We start from the raw sequence: 18,703 nt of genomic DNA on the forward strand, positions 1-18,703 counted from the left end.
GTGCAGTATAGATGGATGTATCTGTATGAGCGGTATATGTTCCATTTGAAGAAGATGGTGAAAATTTTAAGTAGGGTGGAAGGTTCTATAGTCGCACAGATGATCAATGAAGAAACTTTAAACTTTGCCGAGTACTACTTTCCAGCAGAAGTGCAGACCAAAAACAGAAGACCTGCTCGGCATGATGATAGAGGCGAACGGGCAACATATCATGTTACGGTTCCAGACATTTTCACAGACGTTGGACGACTTAGCGGAAAACCAAAGGACCGTCGACTTACTGAGCAGGAGCGCAGTCATTTGCAAACATATTTGCTCACCAACTGCGAAGACGTTCTTCAATATGAGAGGTAAATAAATGAGCTTACAAATTTTTATTTTAACAAGTTGAAATTTAAATCTTAATTAATTACATTATTGTCATCATATACAGGATTTTCATGGCAGAAAAGCGGTTCGAGTATAGATACGCCACAGAGGACAAACTAGAAGAAATGAAGCAGAGAGAATTTACTGGATGGATGTTTACTTATGTGAGTGCTTTAAACAAATTAAAATATATTTTATCACATATTTATACTAATTCACATTTATTGATATAACATATATATATGTGCTATTAATAGGTGTCTGCTGGTTTGGCCAGAGGTGAAACATTTGACGATTGGATACGTGAGATGGTCGTTGGACCAAACTTTGTTGTGAAGTCATATCCGAGATTTTGTACTCGAGGATATGCATTCACAACTCGGAAGAGGAGACGTTCGAGTACGACTTATGATGCTGGCGTTTGTTCTGCATCAGGAGATGATGTATACTACGGACACATACATGAGATTTTGGAAATCAAGTATTTGGGCATGGTTGGATTGCGTTGTACTGTTTTCTATTGTGATTGGCACGACAACACTCCAGATCGAGGTGTGAGAACAGATGCATTTGGTGTTACATCAGTAAATTCGAGGCGAAAGCTGCAATATTATGATCCTTTCATTCTTGATTCTCAGGCCGATCAGGTAATTAAATGTTAATTATTCAGAATGATTCATCATCATGTGTATTAATTTATAATTTTACTAATAATTTTCTAAATGTTACAGGTTTGTTATATCAAGTACCCCCAGGTAAGGAACAGAGATGATCCATGGGTTACTGTTACAAGACTCAACCCGAGAGGCCGAGTTCAGGGAAGTTCTAATCTGGAAGACCCACTACAACCAAGCACATTCGGCAACTTAAGTGCAGCAGAAGATTTGGCTGGAGTTGGCCTTGTAGTCGATTTAACCGACTTCGGAGAGGAAGCCGTCGTTCACGTAGAGGATGAACCAGTGATTGGAGAGTTTCACCAAGATCCAGATTCAGATTCATCTGGTGATGATGACTCGGAAACAGACTACCATTGATTTTTTTTTTTTTTAAGAAATACCGAGGAAATTCCGAGGAACACTTAATATACCCTCTCTCCTCGGAAAAGCCTCAGAATATTCCGAGGAAATTCCGAGGAACACTTGATATTCTCGATCGATCGATGGGATAATCTAATCGATCGATCACATTGTTACGCTTTGGTCCATCTTATCAATCGATGCGTTTTCGGATATATATACATCGATCGATCCGTTTATAAAAAAACGTACGAGATTTTCCGAGGACATTCCGAGGAACACTTGAGATTCTCGATCGATCGATGGGATAATCTAGTCGATCGATCACATTGTTACGCTTTGGTCAATCTTAGTGATCGATCGATGCGTTTTCGGATATATATACATCGATCGATCCGTTTATAAAAAAAACTTACGAGATTTTCCGCTCGATCGATCACATTGTTACCCCAAACCCTGTTTCCTCGGAAAAGCCTCGGAATATTCCGTCGAAATTCCGAGGAACACCTGATATATTTTTTATCGATCGATGCGTTTTTGTACATATGTCCATCGATCGATCCGTTTAAAAAAAAATTGACGTATTGAAACCCCAAACACTAGTTCCTCGGAATTTCCTCGGAATATTCCGACGGAATTCCAAGGAAGAAAAGGGTTTCCTCGGAATATTCCGAGGGAATTCCGAGGAAATAGGGGTTTTAAACCGAAAACAACGTTTTGCGGTTTGAATAACACCTATATAACCCTTATTAAGTGTCTTACGTTCATTATGAAGTCAAAAATTTGTTCCTTACCGTATAATTAACACTTTTCCGATTGTATGAACGAAATCCCACAACATAAGAGAAACACTTATACCTTTTAATGAACGGTAAAGAGAATACTTTCAATTAGTTTTGAAATTTGTTATTTCATGGTTTATGCTCATCTATACAAAGAATCCTCAATGGTATGCATTACAATTGTATAAGAAATGAAATACGACAAAAAAAAATTGATGTTTTGAAACCCCAAACACTAGTTCCTCGGTATTTCCTCGGAATATTCCGAGGAAATTCCGACAGATATTTTACTATCCGTCGGAATTTCCTCGGAATATTTTCATTTTACCGGGCAAATATTTCGCGAAAATTGAAATTAGAATTCCGACGAAATTCCGACGGATAATGTCCGTCGGACCCTAGGTTTTATAACCACGGGCCGCTTCTTCTTCCCCATTTCTCTCTTCTTCCTCTGCGCGACTCCTCTCTTCTCTCCGGCGATTTCCCCCTGAAATCCGACGATATCTCCGGCGATCTCCCCCTTCTCTTACACAAATTATGTAAGGACCCTATCCCACTCTCTTAGGTTCAATTTGTTAGGTTTTTGTGTAGTTTTGATAGATTTTTGTTAGGGTGATTGGTTAGGATTGTGATTTGGCTGTATAATAGGTTTAGAATTGTGATTTGGTTGAATAATTCGTTTTGTTGAATTGATTTAGAATTGTTTTATAATTTTTTTTATTTTTTTGTATTTATAAAATCGATTTTTGTATATAAAATCGATTTTTGTATTTTACAAAACGATTTTTCTATATAAATTCGATTTTTTGGATTTTACAAAATCTTTTTTTGTATATAAATTTGATTTTTTGGATTTTACAAAACATTTTTAATATCTATAAAACTTTTTTTTGTGATTAAAAACTATTATTTGGGATTTGAAAATATTTTTAATATATATATATATATATATTATTAAAACTATTTTTTTGTAATTATTAAACTATTTTTTATTTATTAAAACTATTTTTTGTTTATTAGAACTATTTTTATATATTTATTAAATATTTTTAATATCTATAAATCTTTTTTTGTGATTAAAAACTATTATTTGGGATTTTTTTTAAAAAAAAAATTAATTTATGTATTTCTGTATTTATTAAATATGTTTTTTTAATTTACAGGTCTCATGATGATCAGACCCGGCCTCCACAACGTCGTGGTCGTGGTGGTACGGGGAGCCAGTCTCGGGATTCCACCCATTTTCAGGATTCCCCTTCGCCCCACAGCTCCAACCATACATCTCCCTCTGCTGCACCCGCTCCTGCTCCTCTCGCTCCCGCTGCTTCATCCGCTCCTGCTCCTCCGGGTCCTCCGGGAGTGATGAGTGTTGCAAAGTTGGTTCAACAGCCCGGTCGTGACCATCTTCCGTATCTCACTCCGTATCCACATGGAAGATGTCCCTCGGTATATTCCTAACGATTTTTTTATAAACGAATCGATCGATGGATATATGTCCAAAAACGCATCGATCGATGAAGTTCCGAGGAAATATCCCGACGAAGTTTTCCCTCGGTATATTCCGAGGAGATTTCCGACAAACTAGTTATCCTCAGAATTTCCTCGGAAATTTGTTTCCTCGGAATTCCGTCGGAAAATTCCGAGGGATTTCCGAGGAAAGAAGAAATTCCGAGGAATTATTTCCGAGGACTTGTTTCGTCGATATGTCGTCGGAATAACGTTATTCCGACGAAATTCCGACGATTTTTTCCCTCAGTAACCTTGATGTTTTCTTGTAGTGTAATTAATGAATGCATAATAGAAATACAAATTTTAGAAATTAATGTCAAACATATATTAAAATATAGAATTACATTTATAATAAAACAAATTTAAAGTTTAATATAAATTGGACGAAAGCATCAACTCGGAGGCGTGTTTCTTCCTGATCAACGAAAGAAAGAAATTAACGGTTGGTTTGTTGCGCAAAGTATCGTAACGTTGGGCTAAATGGTATATCGTAACGTTGGGCTAAATGGTATGTATACTTGTCGAACAGACGATCCATTATGGCGCTTCCAAAATGAGCAGCAAGCATCGGTTCGGTAATGGATCTTATGGTTTTTGCTCTCTTTCTAACGACTTCAAGTAGACATGATTGGTCCACATTATCATCATCTTTCACTTCAGTACGACCAGTTTTGTATGAAAAGAGAAGACCAAATACTGTCTCGAAATTGTTGATCTTGAAAGAGCCCTCGTTTTCAACAACTTCCCTCACCTCGTTTTCGTCAGGATTGTAAAACGGCAAGTTGAAAGATTCCACATCTGATTCCTTCACTATCCCCTGCACGCAAAACGTTACCCGAAATCGATTAGAACTACGATCTAAATGGATACGACTATAATATGAAAAAAAAAAAAATCTAGAATCCCAAAGAGTCATTATAACAATACTTCACTTGGTTGATAATATATGCTGTTTTAGTTAAAAACAAGAAATTAGAAAAACATTATTCTTCAAAAAGTATTATTTCATATATAAAGTAAATACAATTCAACCGATGATAAAAACCCTCTAAACTGAGTACATAATATTCAATAAATAAAAGAAGTTTTATAGAAATGTGAAAACAATTTTTATCATAAAACAACAAAAAAACTTTGTAAAACAATTTATATTATGAAACCAAGATTACCTCAGAGACCAAATCTAGGAGGGAATGAGATATCAACGACCAATTCTGGAAGCAATCTTTGGATAAAGGGTCCAAAGCTTTCCTGCCCACTAAAGTGAGAACCATACGTCCATCAGGCATTGTCTCCTCCGCACGCATTCTTAGAAATAATGAGAAACCATTCTTGAACTGAGTCAAATAACTGTTGTACACATTCGGAGGGCATGGACTTCTAAGATACACGTTCGTCTTGTTTTCCTCAAGCCCATCAGGAACCTTAGAAAGCCAATGGAGACTCAAAGATGAATGAACAAAATGAAGAGACTTGCTAGGGAAAAGTCTTGAGTAGAATGAGCCTGGGACTCCTGAGACGAAGCACTTCTCTTTGACATTCATTTTGAGCTTCTCGTGGAAGGAAGGGAGCCATTTGAAGGTAGTGTTGAAGTCGTTGTCTGGAAGATCGTTCAGGCAACAATCTATCTCTGGTAGATTTTGTCCTTTTTGTTGGTATGATTCTATGATGGTGTTGACGATTTCGGACATAGCCAAGAACGTGTTTTCTCCGCAAGAACACCCCAAGTCGGCCACTTTGATACACTCAGGAAACCCCAATTTCACTATCACTTCCTTTACGTTTTCGACCACAGCCAGTTTTGCATGGGAGTTAATATTTTTTCTATAAGAAGTTGAAAAGTAAAGTTAATATTCATACGGAACATGAAAAACCTTGAACCAACCAAAATAAGCCTATAATGCCTAAGAAGAGTGACACAGAAAATGCATATGTATTATCAGAAAAGTTGTTATCAAATCATCTAATAATAAATTGATTTGCGATGTATATATAAAATATGTTTGCCAAAGCGATATGGTTCATATGTAGCAAAACCAGATTCATAGTACCAACTATTTTTTTGTCAAAGGGTTATAGTACCAAGTATACAGAAGCACTTACCTGCACCTCGGAATTATTTGCATAACTATGCTCTCCATCCCCACCCTTCATGCTAAGAACACTCATGATAAAGTCCCCAATGTATATAATCTATTAAGACTAAATTAGGAAAGTCGACACTAGGATTATAAATATATAAGCACAAGAGGGAAGAAGAGTACACTCTGAATTTATTTAATTTTTAACTCTTTTCTCTCTCTAAAAAGAGCTCCAGCTTCTCTCTAAGCTTCGAATAATCTGATACCGCTTTTGGTGGCCGGTGGCTTTTTGCCGCCGGTCATCAACCATCTTTTTGTTTGTTGTTTTATGTAAAATATAATTCGATCTCACGATCGACTCTCTTTTTCGCTCGGCGAGTTTCTCCTTCGCGATGGCGACTTTTGTGGTGATGGAATAAAGTCCGATCATCTATGATCGGTTTCATTGGCTCTTCACTTGAGCTTATTTAAATTCCGTCCAGCTTTGAATTGGTTCTCATCTTCTTCTCGGATATGCATGTATTTCTCTCCTACAGGAATCAATCTTTTCTCTCCTCTTAAGGAACCAATAGATCGATCTTGAAGAAAAGTATCCTAAACAGAGAGAAAGAAGTGATGTTGGATTCAGTTTGATGGCTTCATGAAGATTTAGTAGAGTTGGCACCTTCACGGTGGTCTGACAAAAGATCTTTCATCAAGTCAATCTGATCAGTCCCAGGTTAATTATCTGTAGATGAGGCAGGTTCCGATTATAAGCAACGGTTTGGTGGTGAAGAAGCCTGAGATCGGGTCAATCATAAGGAGGCATGGAGATTGAATGGCGGAGCCGGCGGAGAGGTCCGATGGATGTCGATTCCAGATCTTTCCCCCAGATGCATGTCTCATACACGTGGCAATGAAGGATGAAACGGTGAAAGAAACGTGTCTCAGCTGCTTCCTCACGAAGACACTAGTTTAGGGTTTTCGTATTGGGCTTACACCCATCGTTGTAACATGTATTTAATATGTATTGGCCCAATCTTTATTATAAAAGCTAATGAAAAGTTTGTTGACAAAAAAAAAAGAATTTATTTAATTTTTGTTTATTGTTTTGCAGTATGGAGAATGATTAGATTTGTAATGTCAGGAACCATAGAAATATGTGTACGCGCTCTTTCCACGTTTATGTTTTAATGTGTGTACGCGCTCTTTCCACGTTTATATTTTAAATCGTGAAATCATTTTTTCGCGAAATAAATTTTCACAGTAGCAATAAATATGCTGCGAAACCTTTTGTGCGTCTGCACCTGTGCTGGAAATTTTTTTTTTTGAGAAATTAGACCACTTGGATAACCAAAATTAAATACGTATCCATTACAACTCATAGGCTAGAGTATTATGCATATATATAATAGGTTTTTTTTGCAAGATTGACTCAAAACTCAAAGTCAAACCTAAAACTAATCCATGTTTTTTTTGGATTTTTTTTGTACTATTCACTCCACAAGTTTATAAAATTCACGAAAATGTCATCAATTTTTTTTTTTCCGAAAATGACATTTTTACTCTCTCTCCCCCTCATCATTTTCAAGTAATTACAAGATTTTCATTGTCATCAATACCCCAACCACCATGAACAACCAATTTGAAGCTCTTAATGCACCTAAAATCAATTTACACTTTCTCTTTCTCACTTGTTATAAACTAAAAACAACATCTCTTTCACTTTGTCTACATATTCATCCAAATTTGATTCAATTTTTTTTTTTATGGTTGATAGAGTCATTCAAGCATACTATTCTTGGTGGGTTACTTTCGTTTGAGATTCTGGGTGGTTGGAGAAGACTCTGTGTGCTAAGGAAGTCATCACACTAGTTTAAGGTATGAAATTGAATTTTTTTCCAGATCTGTTCGTGTAGAAGACTTACCCGTAAGTAGTCTGGCTGTAGAAGACTTACGCGTAAGTCTTCTGGTCAAACGGACGACTTACTTGTAAATCGTCATCTTTGTTTGTTAACAAAAAATCTAGAGAATACCCTAGACGACTTACTTGAAAGTCGTCCAGGATAAGCAAAGTCGTCCAGATTTATTTCCTAGATTCTGGTCAAACCTTGCTTATCTCGGACGACTTTCTCGTACGTCGTCTACCTAGACGACTTTCAAGTAAGTCGTCTGGATAAAGTTAAATATTTAAATTTCTTTTTCGAATTGCAAACTAACCTGAGAAGACTTACAAATAAGTCGTCTAGCTTTAGTAAAATATTAAAATTTTTGTTTTTCCGGAGACGACTTACTGGTAAGTCGTCCAGGAAAAGTCAAATATCTGACACAATTCGGTCAAATGCAAAACTAACCCGTTTATCCTAGACAACTTACCAGCAAGTCGTCTAGGGGTTTTTTTTAACAAACAAAGCTGAGTCGTCCTATTTAAAATTCAATTGCAAAAATGATTTGTTTGGACGACTTACTGGTAAGTCTTCCAGACGACTTACTGGTATGTCGTCTGCGTCAATGTTTAGTAAACTTTCATTTTCTCTATGTTTACTAATGTGTTTTATTTTGAATTTTTGTAGATGATGCGTCAGTTACATGCAGTGTATGGAGAATGGTTGTTGAAAGATTGCCGTTGGGATTTTGTGGTTGATAATGTCAAAAGAGCGAGAATCATTTTTTTGGGGGAAGGTTCGACACATGCTGGACTTCTTGCAATGGCTCAAGAAGATTATATCCTGGACATGAGCACAGAATCTGTGGAGATAACCTACTCATTACCAGCAGAAATGATGCATGCTCCAGACACCCCTCCCTTTCATGTTACAAGTGATAGACAAGTTCGAAACTTCCTCGAGATAACCAAAACGCATGGAGTACGGCTTTGTGTATCAAGCCGTAGCAAGGTGGAAACGGTTTCAGAGTTCAGGGAAGAAGATGATGAAGCTGATGAATGTTTTGAAGATGATGATGATGATTTGGAGGATGATGGGGAGGAGGATGATGGGGAGGAGGACGATGGGGAGGAGGATGCCGGTATCTCTATTGTTGCTGAAGCGGACGAGAATGGTGAGGATTACAGTGTTTATGGAAAGGTTGAAGATGAGGATGAGGAAGATATCAAAAAGATTGAAAGAGGAAGATCGAATGGTAACAGTATCTATGTCAACCAGAGTTTTGTTAGCAAGGATGCACTGCTATCAGAGCTGCGGTTGACAGCAGTGAGGTTTAGGTTCTTCTTCAGAATATACAAGTCAACGAAAACTCTCCTTGTGACAACATTTCCAGTTAGTGGTTGTCAATGGAAGGTCAGAGCGAGTGTGAAACATGAGACAAACACATTTTGGGTAACAAAGTATGTGGAAAAACATACATGCTCAGTGGGAGACCGACTCGCTCAGCGGAGACACTGTACTCCGAAGTATGTTGGTAGGCTTTTCATTGATCGTGTTGGAATCATTGATGGGTTGAATCCGCAGCATATCACTGATGCAATGAAGAACATGTTTGACATGACGCTTGATTACACCACTTCATACAAAACACTTTTATATGCACAAACATTAGTGAGATGATCAGCAGAAGATGGGTATTCGCGTCTGCCATCATATCTCGAGCAAATCTCCTTAGCAAATCCCGATTCTATCACGGCTATAGAACTTGATTCTATCAATAGATTTAAGTATCTATTTCTCTCTTTTGGAGCTTCTATCAAAGGTTTTAAGTATCAGAGAAGGGTCATTGTGGTGGATGGGACTCACCTAAGTGGGAAGTATGGAGGTGTTATGTTAGTTGCAGCCGCACAAGATGGGAATTTTCAGATATTTTCATTGGCTTTTGGGATCGTAGATGCTGAAGATGAACCTTCTTGGGAATGGTTTTTCACAAAATTGGCTAGTTGTGTATCTGATGAGCAGCCTCTGGTGATAGTCTCCGACCGGCACGCGGCCATTAAAAGTGTGTGTGATAAGGTGTTTCCTTGGGCAACCCAAGGAATATGTTATTATCACCTTCAAGACAACATTGTCAAAAAGTATAAAGGGAAACATCTCTTGTACTTGGTGAAAGGTGCTGCTTATGCTCATACGGTTTCAGATTTTGACCGGTACATGGCTGAGATACGGAGTGCAAACCCGGACCTTGCAACGTATTTGGAGAATGTTGACGTCAGCCTATGGTCAAGGGTTTATTGTCAGGGGGACATGTACAACATAAAGACAAGCAACATCACTGAATCTATTAATTCCGCTCTGAAGCGAGCTATAGAATTTCCGGTTCAGTTCCTGTTGGAGTTCATAAGGGAGCAGCTAGGAAAGTGGTTTTGGAAAAGGAGAGAAGATGCTTTGAGTCCCCCAACTCAACATAGTCAAGGTGTTGAATAAATGCTTGTTGTTCGATCGGAGATAGCGGATACGATGACGGTACAACCAAGTGATGGATGGCGATTCTTTGTGAAAGGTGGCAAAATAGACTGTGTGGTTGATTTGGAACATGGAAAGTGTGATTGTGGTGTCTATGCAGTGGAGAAAATACCTTGCTCTCATGCTATAGCTGTTGGAACATCTGCTGGTTTGCATATCTCCACACTTATATGTCCAGTGTACTCAAAGGATTTTCTGTTTGCAGGATACTCAGAGAATATATATCCTTGTGTTGGACAACAAGTTGAGGAACGCACATGCTTTCCTCCGGATGAAAAGCGTGGTCCGGGAAGACAGAAGAAATTAAGATGGCAATCTTGGTTGGAGCTATCCAGGATGAGAGGACGCAAACCCCGGAAGCAACACAGGGTTTATAGATGCTCAAAATGCAAGAAAACTGGCCATACGAAACCACAATGTAAGAAATGACGTGGACGACCTTCAAGCAAGTCGTCCAGTGTTTAGTCTTCCAGAAGACCTTCAATTAAGTCGTCCAGAAGGTCGTCCAGTTAGTCGTCCAGGGTTTTTTCTTCCAGAAGACCTTCAAGTAAGTCGTCTAGTGTTTAGTCTTCCAGAAGACCTTCAATTAAGTCGTCCAGTTAGTCGTCCAGGGTTTTTTCTTCCATAAGACCTTCAAGTTAGTCGTCCAGTGTTTAGTCTTCCAGAAGACCTTCAATTAAGTCGTCCAGAAGGTCGTCCAGTTAGTCGTCCAGGGTTTTTTCTTCCAGAAGACCTTCAAGTTAGTCGTCCAGTGTTTAATCTTCCAGAAGACCTTCAATTAAGTCGTCCAGAAGTTCGTCCAGGGTTTAGCCTATGTATTAAAAATTTGTGTTATGAACTTATTTGTCAACTTCTTTGTCAAATTGCACTACCAAACAAATTTGAGATGGTCTTGCCCTTTATATTATCCGAAATATAATTACAAAAGGTCACTGCTCAGAAGACTTTCCAGACGACTTAAATGTAAGTCTTCTGCGCAGAATATAGTTACAAAATAGGGATCAAGTTCAAATACAAAATATGGATCAAGTTCAAATACACACATCAGCCTAATCTATCGTACAAAATAATCTAACGAAGCCTATTTATCACCCATCATACGCACCCCGATTGGCATCATTGTCCTTGTTTTCGAACTCATGCGCGTCAGGAAGCTCTTGAAATATATCCACCGCCATCTTATCCCTCATAGTCTTCCCGTTGGCCTTAGCAAAGTCTTTTTTACTAAACTCTATCCCAAGAGCATGACATTCAATGTACTTTAGAGTGTACACGCCACAATCACCAGCTCGAGCCGAAGGTATATTGGTCGGTCTCTCATATGTGAATGGCTCCAGGCTGTATTGGGCACGTTGTTCGTCTGAGGAAGCGCACTCAACAAGCAGATAAGGGACCATGTAGAGAAAAGGCTCCATTACCACATCGAGGTCTTCTGGGGAGATACTGGAACAAATGCTGTCCCAGACGACTATGTGCCTCTTAGGGATCGATATCCACATAGCAATCCAATGAGTGTCGTTCTAGTTCACTGGCGCATAGACATCATCAATATCCGTCCCCCAAACCTTGTTCGATTGGCAAAATGATGGTGTAGTGCCTGTATAATAATTCCACGCCCCACCAGGGAGTCTTCTTCCTAAACTGTTCTGATCGGGCTCCGAGTCCTTAAAATCCTTGTAGTTGAATCTCCATTTCTGAGCAAAGAAATGATCAAGGAAGCACATTCTCTCGCTCTTGAAATGTTGTGGGTTAGCGTCGTACCTCTTCCTCAGCACACTAATCCAAGCATCAATATGCTGCATATAAAATAGGGTACAAGTCAGAAGATATCAGACGACTTACTGGTAAGTCTTCTACGTAGAAGACTTACCAGACGACTTACTGGTAAGTCGTCTTATATCTTCTGACGACTTACCAGACGACTTATTGGTAAGTTGTCTACAATGAAAACTTATCAGTAAGTCATCTAAGTCATAGCAGAAGACTTACACAGTCCTCCAGCCACTCTAAGGAGGTCCGGAGGATTTGATACCACCAAGTTCTACTTGTCTATGGTTTTTTATCGAGAGGTGTTCTATAATGACTGAAAACACAAAATATTGAAAAGCAATCAGTTTTTGTAGACTAAATCAAGCTATTATGGGAAAAGCAAACACTTATGGACAAGTTTTCAACCAATCAGCGAGCCCCTTCAACTTCTTCTTGTAAATTGGTGCAAAAGGATTATAGCCTGGATAAAGCTTTTTATTTGGAATGATCACTTTGGCCGTGCTGTTTGTCGTATAAGGAGATTGTTGTGAGGCAGCAAGTTTCCTTGTTCGATCACTCTTTGCACGGCAAAGTGCCAAAGCAGCATCCCTCTTTTCCAGATATCTAGCATCCTCCTTCTGTAAATCCGAAACAGTGGATTGATTTTTCTCCAATAGAACAAGGCTCGGTTCTGGAGCTTTATCTTTCGAGAAACTAGCATATGCGGGCACATCTGGACCTTTATCCTCCGGCAAGCTCTTCCTTCCCGCGTTCGTCCCATTAACACTTTCACTCTGCAATATACAACTTTTCAGTTCTTATTCTTAAGACTTTGTCTAGTCAATCTCTTGTTGGGAGAGGATTCGTTACTAACTCCGGGTTCGAGCGTCGGTTTAGGTGGAGGGGTAGTGTTTTGAGCTGATGTCCCTTTCCGTTTTGTGGTGATACCAACCTTCTTCTCCACAGCTTCCACCCTTTCCGACAGATACTTGATCTCCTTAAGGCACGTCCCAAACCCTTCCCTCTTGGCATCAACTATGTCCTTGAACATGGATTTAATATCCTCTTTGGTCAACCCACCAACAGTCGTATGAACCTCTTCACTAGCCTCTACAGCTGCCTCTTCACTAGCCACTGCAGCTGCCTCTTCACTAGCCTCTTCACTAGCCTCTTTACGAGCTTTCTTCCGAGATCTTGGACTGTCTTCCTTCACTATCCTTTTCTTCGTTGGACTCACAACCGCCGGCTTTTATTGACCCAAGTACCGGTGACTTTCCAACAATCCATGGTCCACTTCCACGGTTTCTTTACAAACATGAGTTTAATTATGTTCTCCGCGGGCGTGTCCTCAACATCAAACTCCCATTTTGAAAACATTTCACCAATGTCCTTCTGAACAAAGTTGATCACCCTAGTCTGCAGTAAATAGAAGATATGAACTTAGATATTTGACGGATTAAGAAAGATGGAAAGAAAAGACTTCGTAGACGACTTATAATTAAGTCGTCTGGAAAGTCTTCCAGATGGACGACTTAGTAGAAGACTTATAATTAAGTCGTCTGGAAAGTCTTCCAGCTGGAAGATTTAGTAGAAGACTTATAATTAAGTAGTCTGGATAGTCTTTCCAGACGACTTAATTATAAGTCTTCTACTAAGTCATTCAGCTGGAAGACTTTCCAGACGACTTAATTATAAGTCTTCTATTAAGTCGTCCAGTTGGAAGACTTATCAGACGACTTAATTATAAGTTTTCTGCGAAGTAGTCCAGATTGCAGTAAATACCTGACTGAGGATAACCTCTTTAAATTATATGCGTCCTTTGCGACCCTTGTAAGCCAGTATCGGTGGAGAGGGATTGTTTGAGAGAGGATTACCATAATTATCACCCAATTCCGGCAGAGCTGTGTACACCCAGACCTGGAGAGCTTGCGCAAACCCATTAATAGTGTAACAACCCGAAATATCTATGCCCTTCACAGAGTCCATTAGCACCTTAAACGCGACTCTCCCCCATGGATAATTCTCAAACCGTTCAAGCTCCATCACTAGCCTTGCCAGACTAACCCGTGTAGGGGTTGAATATTTTCTCTCTTCAATGTATCCAGTGAAGATGGCAAGGTACGCGAGCCACTTGCTATCATCCCGAGACCACCCTTCGCATCTCTCAAATGTTGTTATTATCTCCTGAGTAGATGGCCCAGCTTCGACATGAACTCTCAACATCTCCCAGAAAGAAGTCAACTCCTTTGAAACGACACAGTGAGGTCTCTCAAGGTCCTCGATGTACTCGCAGTTTAGACTAGTAAGGTTTTCAAACTCTAACAATGAAAACCTCACAGGTTCAGGACCAACGAGACTCCACAGCTCATACTTCTTCTTTATGTCCAGCTGGAAACCGAGCATGTAGTGAACCAGCTTTGAAGCCCAATCAAATCCCAGCTCTTGGAACTTGATGAAAACTCCCAACTTCGACTCCTTCAGCTCTTCATATTCGTAATGCTATGCACTGCAGGGGGCTCTTCCCCTAATGTATGTATCCTACAGGTGAGTTCTGGTATATCCATTTTTTTCCTGCAAAACAATCAAAGACAACCATCTCAAAACAATCAAAGACTTATAATTAAGTCGTCTGGCAAGTTTTCCAGCTGAAAGACTTCCAGTAGAACATTTTAAAGCAGACCTGAAAATTCGGAGAAGATATAGTCGCCTTCGACATAGCGGTTATATATTTGCAAAAATAGACATGAAAAAAAGAACGAGTGTATAAATTGATAGAGACAACGTTTTATGTTCATATTTTTCTCAATCAATCACTCGACAGTAAGAGATATAACTTACCGGCGGCAGAGTTCAACGGGACGCCTCTGAGAGAATGCGCGCTAGGGTTTCCTCTCAGATCTTTTATAGGGGAAGCGGCTGTGAGAACGGTGGTGAGAACGACGGTGATAACGGCGGAGAGATAACCGGCGGTGAGAACGATGGATTAGAGAGAATCGACGGAAATCGCCTTCGAAATCGCCTTGAGAGAAACGGCGTTAGGGTTTTCTGAATTTCGCGAAACAGTGAATAAAAAAACACCTTATATATGTCCGGTAAATAATCCGGTTAGGTTTAAAAGTACATTGAAAAATTAAAGGTTCGGTCCGGTTTGGACGACTTACTAGTAAGTCGTCCAAGACCCTAAATTTAACCCCTAAACTAAATTAACTAAATTAACTAACTAACCACGTTATAAAGCCGTAGTTTTACTTAAATAGTGTTTACTATACACAAAAATAAACACACTTAGGTAAATTTTAAAGTTTTCAAAAAAACATTTATGCATTCCAAAGAAACACTTATTTTGAAACAAAATTTTTACCCTACAACAACGACAAGTAATCTGAAACGGAAGGAATATTATATTTAAATCATATTAAAACAGAATAATATACCTAATTTAATACATGATTTTACGTATATTCAAAACACTATTTACTGATATTTATGGTATGCTATTTTATTTATTGCAATATCTTTTTTTTTCCTCTTTTTTCTTCCTTCCCCTCCTCCCTCCTCCCTCCTCCTCTTTCCTCCCCTTTTTCTCTCTCCCCTCCTCCGTTCTCCTCCTTCCCCTCTGATAGAGAGCGGAAGCTATGAAACTTATGGGTCAAGGGTTTGATCGATAAGTTAGTGACATGTTCTCGAAAGAAGTTCGAAAACAAGGATAAAAGGCACGAATACTCTTCACAATGCTTGTGAAAGCTTTTTAAAACTTCTAAAACTTTATCCAATAACCAAAAAGATCTGCCTACAATCGTTAATCAAAACTCTTTAAATACTAACTAAAAAAGTCATTATCCTAAAGAGATTAATAAACTCCTTTTCCTAATTGGAAACATTAACTAAGAAAAGGAAATAAAGCCAAAACAAATAAAGGAAAGTCTTAAATAGCAGTGGAGCTTGTCGTGTTTGGGATCACGACTGGAGCTACATCAGGTCCCGCCGGGTTGGAAGGATTCGCCCACGAATCTGCACCGGTATCGTCACCATGATAAGGAAACAGATGCTTGACGTTGAACACATCAGAAGTGTGCAAATGGGACGGGAGGAGAGCCCGATAAGCGTTGGAATTGATGCGTTCAAGAACTTGGACATGTCCAATCTTGCTTGATTTGAGTTTATTATATTCGCCGGCTGAAAAGCATTCCTTAGTCAGAACCACCCAGACGAGGTCCCCATGTTCAAAAAAGACCTCACACCGCTTCTTGTCTGCATCTCGTTTGTACCGAGCCGTTGAAGTTGATAAGTGATCATGAGCAAGACGGTGAATGTCTTGCAACCCTTCCACGAAGTCGATGGTTTCACCATGTATGCGAGTCTTATCAGGTAACGTTGAAAGGTCGATCGGAGCACGAGGAATAATCCCATAGACAACCTGAAAAGGACAATAACCTAAGCTCCAGTTGAGAGCATGATTATGTGAAAATTCTGCTTGACAAAGCTTGGCATCCCAACTCTTAATATTGTCGCCAACCAAACAACGAAAAAGATTCCCAAGAGAACGATTAGTGACTTTTGCCTGGCCATCAGTTTGTGGATGATAAGCCAAACTCATATCCAAGCTAGTGCCGTGCAGCTTCCAAAGGGAGCGCCAAAAATGCCCAAAAAAATGTGTCACGGTCGGACACTATCGAAATAGGAAAGCTGTGCAGTTTATAGATCTCTCTAAAGAACAAGGTAGCAATATTGACGGCATCGGAAGTCTTCTTGCAGGGCACAAAGTGCGCCATCTTTAAAAATTTCATCCACGATGCCGAAGATGGAATCATGCCCACGCTGAGTTCGTGGTAATCCAAGAACAAAATCCATGCTTATAGACGTCCAAGGTTGCGTTGGGAGAGGTAAGGGCAGGTATAAACCCGCATTATACGCCTTGCCTTTCGAAAAATGGCAGGCGTGACACGGTTGCACAAAACGCGACATCTCGGCGCATAGAAGGCCAAAAATACGAGGAAGTAGCAAGGTGAAGCGTCCGATCTCGGCCAACATAACCTTCATTATGGAGCTCTTGTATTATCTTCAAGCGCAAACTACTCTCTGGAATACATAAACGCAAACCTTTGAATAAAAATCCATCATGTAAAGTAAAGTCTTTGGAAACACCAGTTGTTGCTTCGATCAACAAGCGACCAAAGTATGCGTCCGTCGGGTATAGCTCAACCAAATATGAGAATACCGGTACTGACGTTTGCATCAATGTAAGCACATTATGGCGACGGCTGAGGGCATCGGCCACACAGTTAGTTTTGCCCGATTAATGACGAATTGAGAACGTAAACTGCTGGAGATAGGCGATCCATGATGTGTGATGGGAAGAGACCTTGGCCTGTAAATAGAATAAACTCGCGGTGCACCAGATAATCTCGCTAATGTTTGATTGCTTGGACGACTGCGTAAAATTCTATATCATAAGTACTATAATGGGATCGAGCACCAGCCAGTTTTTTGCTAAAATAGGCAATCGGTTGGCCACGCTGACTGAGGACTGCACCAATGCCTAATTTTGACGCGTCACTGTGCAATTCAAAGGTATCGGTGAAGTCTGGCAACACGAGAATAGGCCAAATAGTTAATTTCGCCTTGATCTGTTTGAAGTTATGGTTGCTTCAGGTGTCCAATTGAGCTTTCCATCCTTCATACAACTTGTCATTGGAGCCATAATAGAACTAAAATTGGCCATGAATCGGCAATAAAAGGAAGCCAACCCATGGAAACTTCGAACCTCTGAAACGGTCGTGCGGACCGGCCATGATCTAATGGCTTCCACCTTGGATTGATCCATCGCCAAACCTTTTCCTGATATGGTATATCCCGAGAATAATACCTCAGGGACGCCAAACTCACATTTTTGCTTTGCTGCAAACAGTTGATCACGGCGAAAGACGCGCAAGACCTCATGGATATGGGAAAGATGATCGTCCATGGAAGAACTGAAAATTAAAATGTCGTCGAAATAGACAACAACAAATTTCCCAATAAACGGATGTAGTGATTGGTTCATGATACACATGAAAGTGCTCGGTGCATTAGACAACCTGAAAGGAATGATGAGCCATTCGAACAATCCTTCCCGGGTTTTAAATGTTGTCTTCCATTCGTCTCCAGGCCTGATTCGTATCTGATGATACCCATTTTATATCAATTTTTGAGAAAAGTGAAACTAATCCGATTTGGTCCAAAAGATCATCAAGCCGTGGTATCGGGAAACGATATCGAACTGTTATCTTGTTGATGGCTCTACTATCGACACACATACGCTATGAGCCGTCCTTTTTGGAATAATAAGGGTGGGAACCGCACAAGGAGATAAGCTCTCGCGAATGTGTCATTTACGAAACAAATCTTCCACTTGTCTGCGTAGTTCCTCGTGTTCGTCCGAGCTCATTATGTAGTGAGGTCGGTTAGGTAGTGTTGCTCCTGGAACAAGATCAATATGATGTTGAATGTCTCTTAACGGAGGTATGGAACTTGGTAGGTCCGCTGGAAAGACATCTTGAAACTCGGTTAATACTGCTGCGATGTCTTTGTGTACCGAGGTGGGGAGAAGACGAGCGGTATTAGCTGGAACTAGTGCAAACGCCATGCCTTCTGTGGTGAGTTCTGATTTAAACGTCTCGTATGAACAAATTAAAGAAGGCTGTTTTTGTGTTGATGGCGAGTAGGCTGGCGAAATGGTGGAGATCAGAGATGGCGGAGGAGAGTCTTTAGATGGAATAAGAAGAATCTTATGAGTGTTCCACGTGAATTGATAAGTGTTCTCGGCT

The 18,703-nt window shown here is 39.8% G+C and overlaps 1 protein-coding gene across 1 annotated transcript; it reads right to left on the reverse strand.

Moving 5' to 3' along the window:
- Positions 1-4,036: 4,036 nt before the first annotated feature.
- LOC106434334 (salicylate/benzoate carboxyl methyltransferase-like) lies at positions 4,037-7,474 on the reverse strand. Its single transcript, XM_013875174.3, has 3 exons — positions 5,780-7,474; positions 4,846-5,500; positions 4,037-4,493 (listed from the first exon to the last, which is right to left on the reverse strand). The coding sequence occupies exons 1-3, from the start codon at positions 5,815-5,817 to the stop codon at positions 4,113-4,115; spliced, it is 1,074 nt and encodes a 357-aa protein (XP_013730628.1). The 5' UTR covers positions 5,818-7,474; the 3' UTR covers positions 4,037-4,112.
- Between the last annotated feature and the right edge of the window lie 11,229 nt (positions 7,475-18,703).

Source organism: Brassica napus, chromosome C1 (assembly GCF_020379485.1).
Source record: "Brassica napus cultivar Da-Ae chromosome C1, Da-Ae, whole genome shotgun sequence".
In the NCBI taxonomy this organism is placed as follows: Eukaryota; Viridiplantae; Streptophyta; class Magnoliopsida; order Brassicales; family Brassicaceae; genus Brassica; species Brassica napus.

What these genes read in the sequence shown, in the direction of transcription:
- LOC106434334 (XM_013875174.3), bottom strand. Translation starts at nt 5,817, where the DNA reads ATGGAGAGCATAGTTATGCAAATAATTCCGAGGTGCAG. An exon ending in CAAATAATTCCGAGGTGCAG is followed by an intron (nt 5,501 to 5,779) that starts GTAAGTGCTTCT and finishes AACTTCTTATAG; the next exon opens with AAAAAATATTAACTCCCATG. An exon ending in TCCTAGATTTGGTCTCTGAG is followed by an intron (nt 4,494 to 4,845) that starts GTAATCTTGGTT and finishes TTTTGCGTGCAG; the next exon opens with GGGATAGTGAAGGAATCAGA.